Source organism: Sardina pilchardus, chromosome 24, assembly GCF_963854185.1.
Source record: "Sardina pilchardus chromosome 24, fSarPil1.1, whole genome shotgun sequence".
NCBI lineage: Eukaryota > Metazoa > Chordata > Actinopteri > Clupeiformes > Clupeidae > Sardina > Sardina pilchardus.
In genome coordinates, this window is record NC_085017.1 from 683,585 (window position 1) to 702,247 (window position 18,663).

General features: G+C 48.0%; 1 protein-coding gene across 1 annotated transcript in view; it reads right to left on the reverse strand.

Annotated features, from left to right (window-relative positions):
* The window catches only part of LOC134072275 (septin-7-like), a 32,099-nt gene extending 22,049 nt beyond the window's left edge, over positions 1-10,050 (reverse strand). The window contains exons 1-2 of the mRNA XM_062528870.1: positions 9,954-10,050; positions 1,065-1,171 (exon numbers count right to left, since the gene is read on the reverse strand). Of these exons, the coding sequence (XP_062384854.1) occupies positions 1,065-1,171; positions 9,954-9,963 (117 nt within the window). The 5' untranslated portion in view covers positions 9,964-10,050. The remainder of the gene's footprint in view (positions 1-1,064; positions 1,172-9,953) is intronic.
* Positions 10,051-18,663: the final 8,613 nt, after the last annotated feature.

Genomic DNA, 18,663 nt, shown 5'->3' on the forward strand with positions numbered 1-18,663 from the left:
TCACAAAGCCTTAAGGGGCCCCTCGAGGATAGATGAGAGGTCTGGTAAGCTGAATGGACCTATGTATGTGTGTGTGCGTGTTACCTGCAACTAACCACAGATATGTAGACTTGTGTGTAGAACCTCTACTGGAGGCAGCAGGAGGTGAGAGGTGAATGAGCACACAGTGTGTGTGTGTGTGTGTGTGTGTGTGTGTGTGTGTGTGTGTGTGTGTGTGTGCATATTTAATGTGGGGTCTGGGAGGTGAGCGCACATCTGCTGTGCAGTAGCCCGAGGCACAGCCTCACCACCAGGCCAAGGTCAGAGTGGCGCTACCGTAAAGGTCAGGGGTTAAGGGTGAAAGGTTAAACAACCCTGAGCACAGCTGTCCTGGCAGGAGAGAAACCTTCTGAGAAGAGTGAGAGAACTACTGGTCCAAATCCTACATTCTAGAACATTCCTGAACAATCCAGAACAACTTTCTCAGTGTGTCCCATCTCTTCAAGCATACCTCACGACATCGACGTTTTCCAGTCCAATCAGACCTGCACTGACCGCGGAGATACATGAGGACATCGGACTCGCTCACACACACACACACACACTCACTCTCTCCAACTCTGTCTCTCTCTCACACACACACACACACACACACACACACACACACACACACACACACACACACACACACACACACACACACACACACACACACACACACACACACACACACACACACACACACACACACACACACACACACACACACACACACACACACACACACACACACACACACGCACGCACGCACGCACGCGCACACACACACACTATTAATCTTAAGGGGAAAAAAGGAGGGAGGAAGTCATTAATCTCCTGAACTGTTAGCAGTAAAATGAAGACAGAAGGAGAGATAAAGAGAGAGAGAAAGAGAGGCAGAGGGAAGAGAGAGAGAGAGGGAAGACAAGCAGAGACAGAGAGAAAGAGAAAGAGAAAGAGAGAGAGAGAGAGAGAGAGAGAGAGAGAGAGAGAGAGAGAGAGAGAGACCGAGAGTGGCAGGGAAGCTAAAAGAGAGGTGTGTGTACCTGCACGGTCTTCTTGATTCGGTGCGAGGGTCCTGGGTACTCTGCAGAGTAGAGGTCTGTGAGGAAGAGCGAGTTGATCAGCGTAGACTTCCCCAGGCCAGACTCACCTACAGGACACACATGGGGGAACAGTTACTGTTTTGCACACACACACACACACACACACACACACACACACACACACACACACACACACTCTTGCGTTCACACATGCAAACTAACACACAATTATGTGTACACACCAAAGAGATGAACAATGTATGTCCTGTAACTACCTACACTCTCTCCTCTCTCTCTAACACACACACACACACACACACACACACACAATATTCCTGAACGGCATCTCCCTGCGCTGTCTCGAACAGGAAGTGGAGAGTGCGAGATATGGCTGTGAGGTGAGCCGTCCCTGGCTGCACATGAAACGTGAAACGCCGCAAGGGAGAGTTTCTCTTCCTCACAATACAGTACACACACACACACACACTTTGGTCCAGCAGGAGCTAGGAGGCTGAGAAAGAACAGCAGCTGTGGTTTCACTTACAGTGCGAGTGGTGTGTTTATTAGCGTGTGTAAGCATGCCTGCCTAGGTGTACCTTGTACCGAGTTATTCTGTACTAGGAATACAGAACGCTGACTGTGCGTGTGTGTGTGTGTGTGAGAGAGAGGGAGAGTGAAAGAATGTATGGGAGTTTAAGTGTGTGTGTGTGTATGTGTGTGTACTTTTCTCTGGACCCTTTCCAGGTAAGAGGCATGTGCTAGCTGAGGTCATGCTGCCGATTATGAAAACGTGAGTAGGTGTGAGAATGAGTTTCTGAGTGAGCATGTGAGTATGGGTGTGTGTGTGTGTGTGTGTGTGTTTTGACTGTGAGAAAGGGAGGAGTGATTGTGTGTATGTCTGTAGTCACTGTGTGGCTGTAGCGGTGATTATGTATGAGTGTTCTGACTAAAGAGTGTCTTGTGTCAGTGTGTGTGTATGCATGCGTATGTCTTCACTGTAAAAGAGGGTGCTTGTATTTGTGTGTGTGTTGTGACTGTACGAGAGTGATGGCGACGCTGAACAAAGGAGCTAGTGTGAAGAAAGATAGAACACTGGCATGGAACACACTTCCACTCGTTTACTCTCCCTCCTCCCCTCCTCTCCTTCACTCTCTTTCTCTCTCTCTGCTGACCTTTAACAAGCAGCTCTTGCCAGTCGGCCAAGGAATGAGTGGGGGGAAACGAGAGAGAGAGAGGGATAGAGAGAGAGAGAGAGAGAGAGAGAGAAAACGCAAAGGACAGAAAAGGAAGGGGGTTAGAGAGAGAGAGGGAAGAGTGCAAGAGAGGAGAGGGGGAGAGGAGAAAATAAGGGAGAGAGCAAGGAAGAGAGGGAGGAAGAGGGAGGGAGAGGAAGAGGAGGAGACATAAATAAATGAATCAGTGCCGGCACAAAAGGACTTCTGTTTTCGCGCTCGCTTCACTTCTGAAGTGTGTAAATATTTTCCGGGAGGGCAGCGCTCTGCTGACCTCGCAATCGTCATGACAACCCCGGCCCGCACCCCTCCGCCCAGGGCACGGATTCTCTCCATCTCCCTCTTTTCTTTCCTTCTCCCCTCTTCTGCAAAAGCAACAGAGCAACCTAGCAGACTCATTCCACTACAGCCTGAGGGGCTGTGAATAGAGCCACTGCGGTGCGTCCGTGTGTGTGTGTGTGTGTGTGTGTGTGTGTGTGTGTGTGTGTGTGTGTGTGTGTGTGTGTGTGTGTGTGTGTGTGTGTGTGTGTGTGTGTGTGTGTGTGTGTGTGTGTGTGTCTATAGAGGCACTGCGGTCTTGTGAAAACAACCAATGAAGCTCCGCCATCTTTAAATGTCACTTTCAATTAGTCAGAAAAGAGTGGTGGAATATGTACTGTATGCTCTCTCTCTATCTTTCTCTCACACACACACACACACGGTCCTCCATCATCCATCGTCCAGTCTGAAGAGGTACATAATGGTAACACACCGTTATATGTAACAACAGCAGTAGAACAGTAGGACATAACAATCTAAAACAATAATCTGGTCCCCTATGCTCCAGATTTAGGGGATTTCTCTGGATTTGTATCTCCTGATTCCTCCGCTCAGTCAGTCAGATGTGGCACAGACATGTCGCCCAATCCCCCATAATCCAGTCTGAGAACGTAAACAAAACGCATCAAGCTCTCCTTAATGCCTCAATTTGCACACACACACACACACTAAAATCCGAAACAGGTTTGGCGTACGGCACAGCCTCCGGGCTGTTGTTAGGGCACCTGGGCATCAGGTGGGGCAGGCACGGGCAGGACAGGACAGGTGTGGGGAGATGTGGGTACGCGTAGCTCAGGTGCTAATGGGCTAACAGGTGGCGATGGAGCGGATACGACATGCTCCAATGAGGAGCTTCCTCAGATCGTCTCAGACGCTCCTGACGGCTTTAGTCAGCTGAACAGACGTCACGTGTGGTGGGGGAAACCCACATGTTCTCTTTCCCACATTCTCCTTTTGGATTCAGGCGAAAGGTTGCCAATGTTTGTGCTCAACAGCCAATCAAATTGCACCCCTCCCTTCCGTGCTCTTGAGGGTCGCATGCTGATTGGCTGGAATAGTGTGCGGCTCGGTCCAATTCACTTTGTTTTGCTCTTGGGGTACACGCACTGTGTGCAACATCTGGAGGAATGTGAGAAGAAGTCCAATTTGAGAGTATAACAGATTTGAATTGAGGACTGCACCTTTAAACAGTGTGTCATATCCCTCTCTGGAGAACAGGCATCTTTTAATGACTTTCCATCAGATGGGTGTGTGGGTGTGTGTGTGTGTGTGTGTGTGTGCATGTGCGCCGGGGACCCTGGGTCATGTTTGAACATGCTCACTTGGTGCCATTAAGTAAAACTATATTTCTTCTCCTCCAGTCTTGCTGAAAGGGGGAGATGCTCACTTTGCAGCTAGTCACTGCTCCTTAGCCTGTGGTCTGTGTGTGTGTGTGTGTGTGTGTGTGTGTGTGTGTGTGTGTGTGTGTGTGTGTGTGTGTGTGTGTGTGTATAGCTAACCTCACGCCTACCACTGTTTAAATAGAGAAAAACAAACATCAGACTGTTTATTTACTTTTGAAGTTGGGGTGTATGTATGTGTACGTGTGTGTGTGTGTGTGTGTGTGTGTGTGTGTGTGTGTGTGTGTGTGTGTGTGTGTGTGGGGAGTGGTTGGCAGTCCCAGAACTCTCTGGATCTGCTTTGACAGAGGGCTGGGAGGGAGGAAGTGAGGCGAGACAAAGGGTGTCAGATCGCCGTGGTGACCACAGATTGCAGACTAAGGGTCATTCATGGTTCCCCTCTCTGCCCACTGCACTGGACACACGAGGACTGCTTTTCCCACAGCTCAAACATGCCAACACTCACCACACACACACACACACACACACACACACACACAGGGTCCGTTCCAAACCAAAGGCGGCGTCTTACAGCCTCACTGCCATGTTAGAGATGTCTCATAAGCCTTTGGAGTGCATCTGTGAAGATTGTTTCAAATCTTTTTTTCAGGGTCTTTTAAGATAATGTTGACACTATGGTATGTAATGTTGACACTATGGTATGACAGCAGGAACGTCATCACAAAATGATCAGGGCGATCACAAAACACCACTATCACCCCAACCATCACGTGTTTAAATTAGCATGCTGCCCTCAGAAAAGAGGTTCAGATCCCTCAGACGCAAAACAAACAGACTGAACAGCTTCTGCCCTTGGGCAGTCAGAAGTCTAAATGCATCACATCACTGCTTCTTACAGTATTTCTGCTGTGTGTATGTGAGTGTGTGTGTGTATGTGTATGTGTGGGTGTGAAGAGGTTTACTGCTTTGTGTGTGTGTGTGTGTGTGTGTGTGTGTGACACTAGTCCACATGTAGTCATGCTGCCACTACAGACTCTATCCCTTTATTAGTATTGACTTTGATCATCTGTGCTCTGTACTTGTCACTTTCAGCATTTGACTTCTTTCACCTTTGTGGCCTTGCTGGCAAAAAAAAAAATGTTGTACAGGCAATTGTTCAATGTCAAACAAAAGTCTTGAATCTTGAATCTTAAAATAGCTTACGTAAGCTAGCAGGCTGAAGTTTTGAAAGTTCACTGACATCAATGGTCAGGCCACATTTTGAAAAATCTAAGAAAAAAGGTTTTCAAGACACTCAGTCGTAAGATTTTCATCCGCCATCTTTGTTTACTTTTCACAGCTGTGAGGTGAGTGAGTGCAACACAGATTTATGGGTAATAGAGGATACATCGCACCTGCCTTCAAAAAAGGGTAGTTTGAAGGCATCTTAGAAGGCTTGAAAAAAGTTTGATCAGCACTTGTTACCTTGTTTCCCGTAGTTTTTACTGTTTGGAACAGAGCCAATGGGATATCAACTGGTTTGCTTCAATTCCAGTGAAAGGCACCCAGGAGTGGGAAGCTTTGTGCACGCGCACACGCACATGCACACACATTCACGCACACATGCACACAGGGATCTGACGGCTGATCTGACAGAGTCTGTTCTGTCTCTCTCTGTGGGAAGACAAACCTCTGAGATGCAATTTGGCACACTCCACCCAGGCGTCACAGCTGGGCACACCTGCATCTCTGGGTATATGTAGACACTTAGGCATTTGATTGTTGCCTAGGGTGGGGCTAGTTTGGTGTGTGTCTCTGTGTGTGTGTGTGTGTGTATATATATACTGTGTATATATATACACACTTCCTGTACTGAGTAAATAGGTGACGCTAAAGGAAGAGCTCAGTCAAGCTCCCATCAGCCACCGCACCACACACACACACACACACGCACCAGCTGCAGCAGCAGTGCAATCACTATCTCTTGGCAGAGCACTCAGGTGCAGGTCAGCCCAACCAAACCCCTGTTGCAGCAGGAGCCTTAGGGCGTACTCACACTAGGCAATTCGTACCGTACCCGAGTACACTTGGCCCCTAAAGTCTGGTTCGTTTGACCAGTGTGATCGCTTCGTTCTGTACCGGGGTACGGTACGCTAGTACGCTTGGAGGAGGTGGACTCTGGTACGGTACGCATGTAAGCACAGGACGTCATTAATGATGAAATAAACAATAACGTTCCAATTAACAATCACACGTTGCATAAAGATTCTAGAACACAGCAACTCAATCGTACCCAAGTACGGTTTGATATATGTACAGTAGTGTGAGCGCAGACCAGGAACCAGAGGCAACCGTGCTCCAGTATGGTACGGGTGAACCGTAGTGTGACTATGCCCTTAGAGCCCACACAAGAGCAGCAGAACATTTTGGCCCAAGCAGGCTTCTGTACTAGAACAAGAGCAACAGTGCTGTACAGTTTGACTCAGCTGGGCTCCCGTACTAAAGCAAGGGCAGCAGTGCTGTACAGATTGGTACAACCAGGCTCCTGTACAGATTGGTACAACCAGGCTCCTGTACAGTTTGTCCCAGCCGAGCTGCCATCCCGTAGCAGAGTGGAGTGGCGCGGTGCAATGCAGAGAGGACTGGGGGTGTGGGGCCCGTCCCACTGCACACTTCCTTTAAAGGAAATAACCAGCAGCTGTGTAAACCAGCCACTCACTGGAGAGGAACTCCCCTCTATAGAGGACAGAGAGAGAGAGAGAGAGAGAGAGAGAGAGAGAGAGAGAGAGAGAGAGAGAGAGAGAGAGAGAAAGAGACAGAGAGCGAGAGAAGAGGGAGAGAGAGAGATGAAAGGGGAGAGAGATGAAAGGAGAGAGAGAGATAAAGGGGAAAAGAGGGAGGAAAGGAGAGAATGAGAGAAATGAGAAACAGAAATAGAGGGAGAGAGAGGAAGAAGGAGAGGGAGGAAGAGACAGAGGAAGAAAGAGTGAGAGAGAGAGAAAGGGGTAGAGAAAGTAGAAAGCGATAAAAAGGCGGGAAAGGAATGGAGAGATGGAGGGGACTGGGGAAAGCAAGACAGAGAGAGAGAGAGGAATGAGAGAGGAGAGAGAGGAGAGAGAGAGCGAGGAGAGAGAGTGCTAAAAGTTGGTGAGAGAAAGAGTAGGGACAGGAAAACAAGGCAAAACAAGGTGCTAAGAAAAAAAGGGAGGCAATGGAGCAGAGAGTGACAGGGAATTTGGACACAAAGTTTGGAGGACAGAAAGTGAAAGAAAGAAAGAAAGAAAGAAAGAGGTTCCACTGGTTAAGAAAGGAGGGATGAGAGAGAACAGAGGAGCAGTGTTCAGGAGCCAGGGAAAGAGTGACAGGAGGAAAACGGACGACATCATTTCCTCCCTCTATCGTCCCCTCCCATCAGACACTCATCAGAGCAGTCTGGCACTCACGGGGTTAACGCCCCAACATCACCTCTTTGACATCACCAGGAGGAGGGCAACTCTACCCTGTAACCACGCAGACCATAAAAACCAATCAAAACAGACATAGTGCTGCTGAGGTCCTCATGCTGAACAAGTGTGGCTAAAAAGGCACACACACACACACACACACACACACACACACACACACACACACACACACACACACACACACACACACACACACACACACACACACACACACACACACACACACACACACACACACACACACACACACACACACACACACACACACACACACACACACACACACACACACACACACACACACACACACACACACACACACACACACACACACACACACACACACACACTTAAAGTGAAACCAGGCGTGGTAGCTGAAGGCAAAGACCAGCCTGTGTGTGTGTGTGTGTGTGTGTGTGTGTGTTAATCTTCAACAAATATTGACACTTGTCTGGCTGTCGGCTGTCCTGACTTTACCTGCAGATTTTTAAACCCTCCACACTCCATAGGGTAGACCACTCATACACACACCTCCATGGGGTAGACAAGTTACACACACACACACACACACACACACATGAACTGAGTGTGAGGAAACCATTTTTGGAGGACCTAAGAGAGGAGTAAGATGTTGAAAGCGTGCTGTGTGAAGGCAGCTCCGTGCTGGATGGGGAGAAGGGTTGGGGCAGGGGAAGGACAGACAGAATGCCCATCAGCCTCCAGCCAACTCCACCAATCCCACCACGCCTTTAATTACACGCTCCTTCTTGAGCTCGTTAAGCTCGTTAAGGTCCCCACTAACGAGGCTCTTCCTGTTCCTCCGGGAGTGGGAGAAAGCCTGGGGAGGAGCAGGATTCCAGGCGAGCCGTGGCCTGTCCCTCTTCCCCCCCCGACCCCGTCCACTGGCCCCGGGGCAGGAGGGGCATGGGACAGCTCCAGACAGGAAGTGACCTCATTGGGTGAGGGGTGCTCTCAGAGGCGAGGTCACAGAAATGTCCTGTGCTGGTGGTAAACGTCCTGCTGAAGATTTTCATTTCTCTTGTGTGTGCGTCTGTGCGTGCATGTGTGTGTGTGTGTGTGTGGATAATGTATGGCACAAAAGAGTACAGAATGTGCCCAATTGAAAATGCCTTGTCTGGTGTGTAACTGGATAAAGAGAAAAACTCAGTGTGTGTATATGTACACACGCACATACATTTATGTCTACATAAAGTTGAGAGAAATAGCCAACTGAGCAGGAAGAGGAGGGGTGTGTGTGTGTGTGTGTGTGTGTGTACGCGCATCTGTATGTGTATAGGAATACTGTGTGTGTGTGTGTGTGTGTGTGTGTGTGTGTGTGTGTGTGTGTGTGTGTACACATGATCTGCAGTGTTGGTACATTCCTCAACTTTTCAGCTGCTCCATGCAGTGACAGGAAACTTCCCACCCACAGCCACACACACACACACACACACACACACACACACACACACACACACACATTCCACAGCTGAGGGGGAAAACCCTGGTGGTACAGTAAAGTGGTGTGAGGAAGGTGGTTGGTGGTTGGTGTGTGTGTGTGTGTGTGTGTGTGTGTGTGTGTGTGTGTCTCCCTGCTTTAGCCTCTGCTGCAGCTGCCCAGCTCCAGAGCCTAAAGCCTCTTCACCAGAAACCCAATACTGCTGAGCATCAGCCGAGGTCAGACAAGACACACTCACACACACACACACACACACACACACACACACACACACACATACACACACACACCACCCACCCAGACACACACACGCACACACACACACCACCCACCCACACACATAAGCCAAGGACATGCACAGGCATTTCAGAGTGTTTCTTGGTCAAGGTGATTGGCTCAAGTTCCATTTTGGAGCTGACACCCAAGTGACCCTCCTTCCCAAATCAACACCCCATCTGTCCACACTCCCTTTCAAACACACACTACCCTGGAACAAAACACCTATTTAGGCCATGCAGTGGGGCACACCATCAGCTCACAATGCAGCTCACTTACTCAAATGTATTAAAGAAAAGCAGTTCCAAAGGGAAGGGTATGCACATCCACAAAAAGACTATACCAGGTGCCAGGTCTTCAGGCTGATCAAGACCCTCACGGCTTAAAACGTTGCTAACAAAGTTGCCTGGGAGCTTTTACAACAGTGTGCAGGCCTCTATTCTCCTTTCAAGTGTAATAAAGCCCAATTTTAAAAGCTGTTGTGCACTGGTGTGTTTGAGATGACCAGAGGTCAACAACCATGGAACTAGAAAGACCTGACGAAGGTCTAAGGAGCGAAACATAGTTCACATAAATGGCAAGCCATACCGGCAGTGCGTGGGAGTCTTTCTAGTTCCATTATGGCTATTTTCAAAAGCTTTGGGATGCAACCATTTCTTGTTGCACAAAAGACACAGACAGGCTTCAATAACGATGTAGCAGTGACGGCAAACAGCATGGTGTCATGAATTTCTGAAGCCAGAATTAGTTGGCCACTTGCAAAACTCTTTTCATGAAGACTTCTTAAACTAAAACATGTAGCTAACAGAACTTGTACTTACCAACAACCATGAGTGTGAACTCAAAGCCCCTCTTCACCGACTTCCTGTACACTTGGTTGGGGAGGTTGGCGAAGCCAACGTAGCCTTCCAGGTTCTTCTGTTGCTACGGAAACCAAACAGATGACACAGCTTTAGCAAAGTGGAGCGGTTGGTTGGCACGGGTGACAAGCAAAGGTCGCACAACATAACTCTCACAGTCGTTCACATAAACACACACACACACAGTTTCAGTGTGTGGTGTGTGTGTGTGTGTGTGTGTGTGTGTGTGTGTGACATACAGGGGTATGAGGGCTGCAGATGTGCTCTGATTCTTTCTGCAGAGGTCGTCAGTAAAACACACTGGTTTAAAAATATTGACTCTGGTATGTGACGCTCTAGTGGACAGATTCTAAACAGAAAAAGTATAACTGTGTGTGTGTGTGTGTGTGTGTGTGTGTGTGTGTATGGCCGACCGTGTGGTGGTGGTGGGTGGAGGGTTAAATTATGTTAATCTGGGGCCACTATCAAAATACGGGCATTTTCAACATCTCCTCTTAGTGTGTCTGGCTGAAATCTGATCTCAAGTATAACATATGTGTGTGTGTGTGTGTGTGTGTGTGTGTGTGTGTGCGTGCGTGCGTGTCCATACTTACTGCTGCTTTGGGGAGAGTTCAGTTCACATTGGCCCAGACGTAGGAGATGAACCAGACACCAGCCGCCCGAGAGAGAGAGAGAAAACAAGAAAGGAAACATGAGTTGGGTCAGAGACACATTCCCATGGCAAACTGCTCCACTCCACAGGAGAGAACCCACGTTGTTTCCCCAACCTGTCAATCAAACTAACACGCTAAGATGCCCTACCCGCTCCTGTCAATCAAACTAACAAGTGAAGAGCCCCTCTACTGACCGGTCAATCAAAGCAACTAGAGGCAGGTGCCGACACCATTCTCACCTTTGAGTGTAGTAATCAAGTGGAGTATGACACACACACACACACACACACACACACACACACACACACACACACACACACACACACACACACACACACACACACACACGCACGCACGCACACGCACACGCACACGCACACGCACACGCACACGCACACGCACACGCACACGCACACGCACACTCACACACATGCACGCACGCTCGTATACACACACAAAAATAATCCAGTAGTGGTAATCCAATGTCAATTTTAAGACCAGGGTTTACTAACAGAAGGAGATGTTAGTGCCGCTAATACGATACATCCGAGACAGCAAACAGATTGAACTTGGGATAATAAACATGCTGCAACACGTTAGAACAGCCCACAGTGTGTCTGAAGTCTCTGAAGACTACATGGCCCACCACAATACACATTACACCTTCACCGCACGCACGCACGCTAGTAGGTTACTTAAAGTCACCTGGTGCTCAAAAACACTGCAGCACTTGTTTGTTTCAAGCCAAGGTGTGTGTGTGTGACTGTGTGTGTGTGATGCTAGTCGGGCAGACAGCAGCGTTATGAGCATGCTTAATCAGCCATCAGAACCAGACCAGCCGTCTCTCTCCTCCGCGCCGGACTTCGCTAGCAGGGGCTCCAGGAGGGAGGCATTGTGGTCAGACCATGCTGGGGAGGAGGGAGATGTTGTGGCTAGACTGCTGTCCACTTCAACGGCCCATTGCACCGTGCACAAAACCTTACCCCCCCAGTCTCAAACATACTGGACACTCACACACAGATACCACAGGAACCATTCACTGATATGGATTAGGGGGAGGGGAATCATAGTGTGTGTGTGTGTGTGTGTGTGTGTGTGTGTGTGTGTGTGTGTTCTCTGATTTGTTGCAGATTATTTTTTCCTGTCATAGCAGACTCATGTGCTCACCCAGCTCAGAGCTGACCTACTGAAACACAAAAATCTCTGCAATGGCACGGTCACTACCCTTGACCATTACTGCAGTTGGTCAGTTGCATTGGTCAGTTGTACAGAGTCTAACTAAAGACCCTAAGGGGTTGACACCACCACCGGTCAGTTGCACAGAGGTAACTAACTAAAAGCCCTGGATGGTTGGCTCCAGCACCGGTCAATTGTACAGAGATATCTAACTAAAGGCCCTAAGTGGTTGGCTCCACTGAATATTCAATCATGGCCTACATTTGTTCTAGAGCCCTTATTGGTCAACCCTACGACTGGTCAGTTGTACAGAGATTTGCCCAGGGCCTGGGTGAACGAGAGATGACTCCAATTAGACCAGCTGGAGGTCGTCCACTATGTTCCATGGGCACAGCTGTGTGACACATCCGTGGAAACAGTAGGAACACACAGCAGAGGGAACAACTCATGAGACACTGTGTGACACACACACACACACGCAGTTGTGTGGAAATAGCACTGTGTGGTGTGTATCCAACATGGCAGTAGAAGCGTGCCACAGCAGATCAATAGCAGGCCCATAACTGGGTCATTAGTATGGAAGCTAGCCAGAGGGCAACACAGGACACACCAGAATCTCATCCACACCATCATTCAACAGTACTGACCAGACCAGTACCTAGCCAGCGCTACCAAGACCAGCACTGACCAGACCAGCCTAGACCAACATCTTCTCAGACCAGAATTTAACCAGCACTACCTAACTAACAGCACTAACCAAACCAGCACCTAACTAGCACAAGTAGACAAGCATTGACATGACTGCTACAACCAAAACTAGAAAAGCATTCAGAGAGCGCAGACCTCCGTCTGTATTGATCTTCCTAGGTTGTCATACATTTGAACCTAAACTATTCAGATTGCCACCATCCATCCATTACTTTTTGAGTTATCTTGCTAACAAACAGACAGACAGACAGACAGACAGACAGACAGACAGACAAACAGACAAACAGACAAACAGACAAACACAGGTCCCTGAGTTTGTAACCTCCTTGGCGGAGGTAACCAGCATCTCATCCAGACCAGCATCTAACCAGTACAACAGAGACCAGTATTTTAGCCAGAGCAGCATCTATCCAGTACAACCTATTGGCATAACTGGCTCAAGCCAGAGCAGCATCCAGCACTCACAGCAGCATTACCTATCTGTTCATTGAGGAAAGACTGTACTGTAGACTGCACTGCTGCACCCCTTTGATGAGAGGCTTCTGAGGTGAAGAGGATCCTTACTACACACCAGTGAGAGGGCATAAGGTGTGTACAATTCAAACACACACACAAGCCCACAGACAGACACACAGACACACACACACACACACACACACACGCAAGCATGCAGACAGACGGAGACACACGTAGACAGTTTCAAAACTCAGAACTATAGACCACTTCCGGCACCATGACAGGAAACAGAGAGAAGCAAGTGACAGAGACAGAGGGAAAGAGAGAGAGAGAGAGAGAGAGAGAGAGAGAGAGAGAGAGAGAGAGAGAGAGAGAGAGAGAGAGAAATGATAGATTTGTAGAATTTTAAAAGTGTTTTGAGGGAGAGGTATAGTAAGAGAATGTTTCAAGAAGTAAGAATTAGCAAGAGGACTAAAACTCCCTGTGGGCCTATTTGAATGTAAATTCCATTCCTCTAATTAAGCTCAGTAGCATAGCAGACCCCAGAGTCACGTCCTGCTGACCCATCCGCTGCATGAAATAGCAGCGTTCACACACACACACACACACACACACACACACACACACACACACACACACACACACACACACACACACACACACACACACACACACACACACACACACACACACACACACACACACACACACACACACACACACACACACACACACACACACACACACACACACACACACTCTCTCTCTCTGATGGGGGATGCCTGACCCTCAAGAATATATCTTATCTCTCTCTCTCTAGCACACTCACACATATGCACACACACTCTCTCTAATGGGGGGTAGGGCGTCTGTCTCAATCTCTCCATCACAGACAGAGCGAGAGAGAGAGGGAGGTCCGTCTCGTATCTCTCATTCCGAATCACAACCATGACTTCTCTCCGCTTTGAGGACACGTAGCTCCTCCCCAGCTCTAATCATCCAATCAGGGGCCAGGACTTCAGCGGGGGGAGATGGAAGGAAAAAAGAAATAAGAAAACGTAACCCGACAGAAAACGGTTCACCTGACCGCAACATCCTGCCAGAGCAATCTCAGACGTTAAAACCTGCAGGTAAGGCTGGCTGCACACAAACGCGTGGGCTGCTCAATCAGCAGCGCTGGAGCAAAAAACGGAACATCTGTAACAGCTGGAACAAATCTGGCTGGGACCGGTCGCAAGTATGTTCAGCTGCCCGCTCCGTCTGAGAGCCGACGGTCAATTCACACCAAAGAATTGTGACGAGAAGAGCGAAACTGGGGAACGTCTCAAAGACGAGGCCTGCGTTAGCTGCGGTGTGGTGGTGTGAATCAGTTGTTGCAAGCGCTCCATGTCTACACTGGTGGTGGACAGAGAGGTTCTGCCTTCACTGTAAACAGCTCTGGGGGACGTGAGAAGCGCTGTATCAAACAGAACATGCTGTAGTGTAGTTTTGGTCTGAGACACAGATCATTACTAAAAAGATGTTGGCGAGTCAGGTAGTTGACTAGCTAAACAGGCAGCTAGTGTTCTGGCAATAACAAGTTAGGGACATTGCTACAGAAGCGGTGCTGTTGCAGGACATCCTAGTGGCCTGAATCCTGAGGTTTAGAACGCTTTGCTGCAACAAGTTGCTCACAAACACACAAACTTTGTGTATGCATGGGTGCAGGTTAACGCTATGTTTTCCTAACTGTGTGCGTGTGTGCTTGTGTGTGTGTGTGTGTGCTGAAGGCAAATGGCTGGGGGGAAGTGGTAGGTAGGCTGTCTGCCACTGAGACTGTCTGAGGTCAGGGATGATGGTGCTCTTTCAGTCAACACATATGCACACACACACACACACACACACAAAGACAAAAACACACACAGCACAGACACACACCCACACACACATAGACATAACCCCCCCCCCCCCCACACACACACACACACACAGACTTACAATCACAAAGCAACAAGGATGAACACACACACACCCACAGTCGCAAAGCAACAAAGATGAACACACACACATACACACACACACACACACACACACACACACACAGTAGATGGAACGCTGCTGTGCTCTCTGCTGGCTGTAGAATGTGCCCCCTCCCACGACCTCTCGCTCTGGCTCACAGAAAGTTCCTCTGGCACGGCAAAACATAACTTGAAATTTTGTGTGTGTGCGCGCGCGCGAGAGAGAGAGAGAGAGAGAGAGAGAGAGAGAGAGAGAGAGAGAGAGAGAGAGAGAGAGAGAAACCGTGTAAGCATACACATTTTTGGGTTTCCTTGTGACTTTGTGTCACTTTGTGTTGGTAAATGCAGAGTTCCAAACCGCAAAAGTGCTACTATACTGTACCTATGAACATGGAGTCCCACCCTCCTTGTGTCCTGTGCGTGTGTGTGTAAGCATTTAAGCTAGGGATGCACCGATCCGACTTTTTCAGTCCCGATACCGATACCGATGCCTGGGCTCTGCGTATCGGCCGATATCCGATACCGATCCGATACCATTGTTAATTAATAAACTGTATACCTCACCATGTGGAAAAGACTAAAGGCATCAGGCTTGACTTCATTCTTCATTCTTTCCCTAACTAAACATTACTTTCCTTAAAAAATCTAACAAAATAACACTTAGATATAAAGGTAATGTATTATTATTATTATTATTATTATTATTATTATCATTATCATCATTATTGATATTACTAGTATTAAAAATAAACAGTTGTACACCAGCAGCAACTTGGAACAGCATTCAAATTCAAGTTCACAGTAATTACTAAATAATACATCTAACAAAAAAACAATTTTGCAGATAAAAATCCATTATTAGTGACATACATTGAAACACCCCTGCCAAAATGGTGTCACCCGCGAAACCCCTCTATTTACTCTTAGTGGTACGGTCCCGCAGTTTCCCCACGATAAACGAATTAGTTCACACGGAGTTTGAATGGTGGTAAACGGTAGAAGTTGTACGTTTTATCTAATAAATGATACGTTTTTAACAGCCAATTTGAACATTTGCATGTCTTTATACCAAGAACAGTTTATACAGATGAGATGAAAATGACAATGTGTTTAATTTGAGTGGCCCATTTTGTGTTGACTGTTACACATTAAACGTGCTGCCTAAATGCAACAAAACGCATGAAGATCGTAATTAATCTATGACAAATGGTGGTTAGTATAGATATTCTTTTGATCCTATGACATAAATTTGGTATAGCCTATTTATCCCATCCATGAATGTAGACACTCAGAGCACACAGTGAGGTGAGGCACACTCTAACCCGCAGCAGTGAGCTGCTGTTACAGCGGCGCTAATGGCTGGTTGCGCGTCATGGCTCAGCCTTTTTTTGAGACTATATTAAATTCGGATCGGCCCATGGATCGGCTCATTTTTTCCGATCCCCGATCCAGCTATTTTGTTCATATCGGGGCCGATATCCGATCCAAATATCGGATCGGTGCATCCCTAATTTAAGCATGCATATTTCTGGGTTTTCTTGTGTCTTTGTCACTGTGTGTACGCGTGTGTGTGATAAATGTGTTTAAATGTTCATCTACCACCCCTTAATGTGCAGGCCCATTCTGCTTGTATCCTGTGTGTGTGTGTGTGTGTGTGTGTGTGTGTGTGTGTGAGAGAGAAAGAGCCACCGTAAACATGCATATTTCTGGGTTTGCTTGTGTGTTTGTGTGTGGCAAATTCAGAGGTCCAAACACCAAAAGTGTTTAAATGTTCATCTACCACCCCTGAGCATGCAGGCCCACCCTGCATGTGTCCTCTGTGTGTGTGTGTGTGTGTGTGTGTGTGTGTGTGTGTGTGTGTGTGTGTGTGTGTGTGTGTGCGCAACATCAGCACCTGAACAAACTCATCTGACTAACACCCTGTCTGGCTATCTCAGCTGTGCCATGCCATCACTCACACACACAGGTCTCCACTAGTGCTACTATCTGAGGCTGGGGTCAGGCAGGCATCTAACACCCATCAATCCAACCACACCCACATGTCCCGCACATAATTCACGGAGCATGCATACCCTGCAAGCATGGCTCACTGTGGGATTCCATACACGACATGCCTGGCTGCAGCTGTAGTCATTGATTCAGAGCCATCACAAAGGAAACCATCACCACCAGCCAGGCCTCATGCAGACACTGCTGTACAAACTAATCCACTGATCACTGACCAGACTCTGAGGCAGGATCAAATCAGCAAGGCAACGCATGATCCTGGAATCTCAACACAAACACACACACACACACACACACACACACACACACACACACACACATACAGAGATCTGCTGATAAACTCATCTCTGGGGCAGGCGCCAGGTGAGAGGGAAACCGAATGAGAACATCTGCTGGAGGATAGAGTCTCAGTCATTCTGACAACCGCACACAGCGCGCTGCTATTCGCCGTCAGGAACCGCAGAACGGACAATGCGCTCATTTACCCCGCGCCTAATGAAATCACCGCTCGCATGGATTGCATAGGAGCGTCCAGTAAAAGCCGCTTAGTGACCTCCAGTCAGTCGGCCGCGGGACAGGGGATGTCTGCATGACCCTCACCCTTCACTCCTCTCTCTCTCTCCTGAACTCCCAGCAAGCTGAGCTTTTCCGTGGGAGATGCTCCCTCCCGGGGTTAGGCTATGAGCATGTGAGAGAGCGAGGGGGCACTGTGCAGCCAAAGCCATGTGATTCAGGCATGATGGCAATGAATCTAGTTCAGAGAGGGCCGGACAAGATGAGCCGGAAGATCTCTGCGATGGAAGGGTCTGGAAACAAACACCGTTAGGCGACCACTGCAAAACAGAAGTATGTGGAGTGAACTGAACTTCTGGAATACGTGTAATGTACTGTGTATAATGTTAAATTAGGCTAATGTCAACCAAGATTCAGGCTGCTGTGAACGGCAATCAGGCCCACAAACACAACATGTCAAAGTTATTCTAAGTTGACAGGAAGACAAACAGTCCTAAGACAGTTATCTACAGTTGAATGGCAGCAAGACGGAAGTCATTTTGTTTGGCCCTCACACTGTAGATAAGAGCTTGAGGGAAAATCTGGGCTCCCTCACCCCCTAAATCAAACCACAAGTAAAAAAACTGGGAATACTTTTTGGATCAGTTCAAATTTGATAAGCAAATTAATGCAGTAGCCAAGAGTGGCTTCTTCTAGCTCAGAACAATCACCAGGCTCATATTTAATGCAATCAGACCTTGAGAAAGTCATTCATACTTTTATTTCATCTAAACTGGATTATGGCAATGCACTGCATTCTGGTATATCCGAATCCTCACTATGTCGTCTACAGTTGGTCCAAAACGCTGCAGCTAGGCTACAAACTGGGACTAAAACAGATGGTGCACATTACACCTGTGTTAGCAATCCTGCATTGGATGCAGAATGCAACACAAAGTTACACTGCTCGTTTTCAAAGCTCTAAATGGAGCTTTGTGTAGGTCAGCATATGTTGCTGACATGCTGCTTCCATAAGCTTGAGGATTCCACAGACATGACTCAAAGAAAAGGAGACCTGCAGTGATTGCACCAACACGCTAATACTCTCCTAATGGACCTTGCAATATACCAAGCCTGACTGCTTTTAGATCTAACTTAAAGACATACGTTTTCCATCTGGCA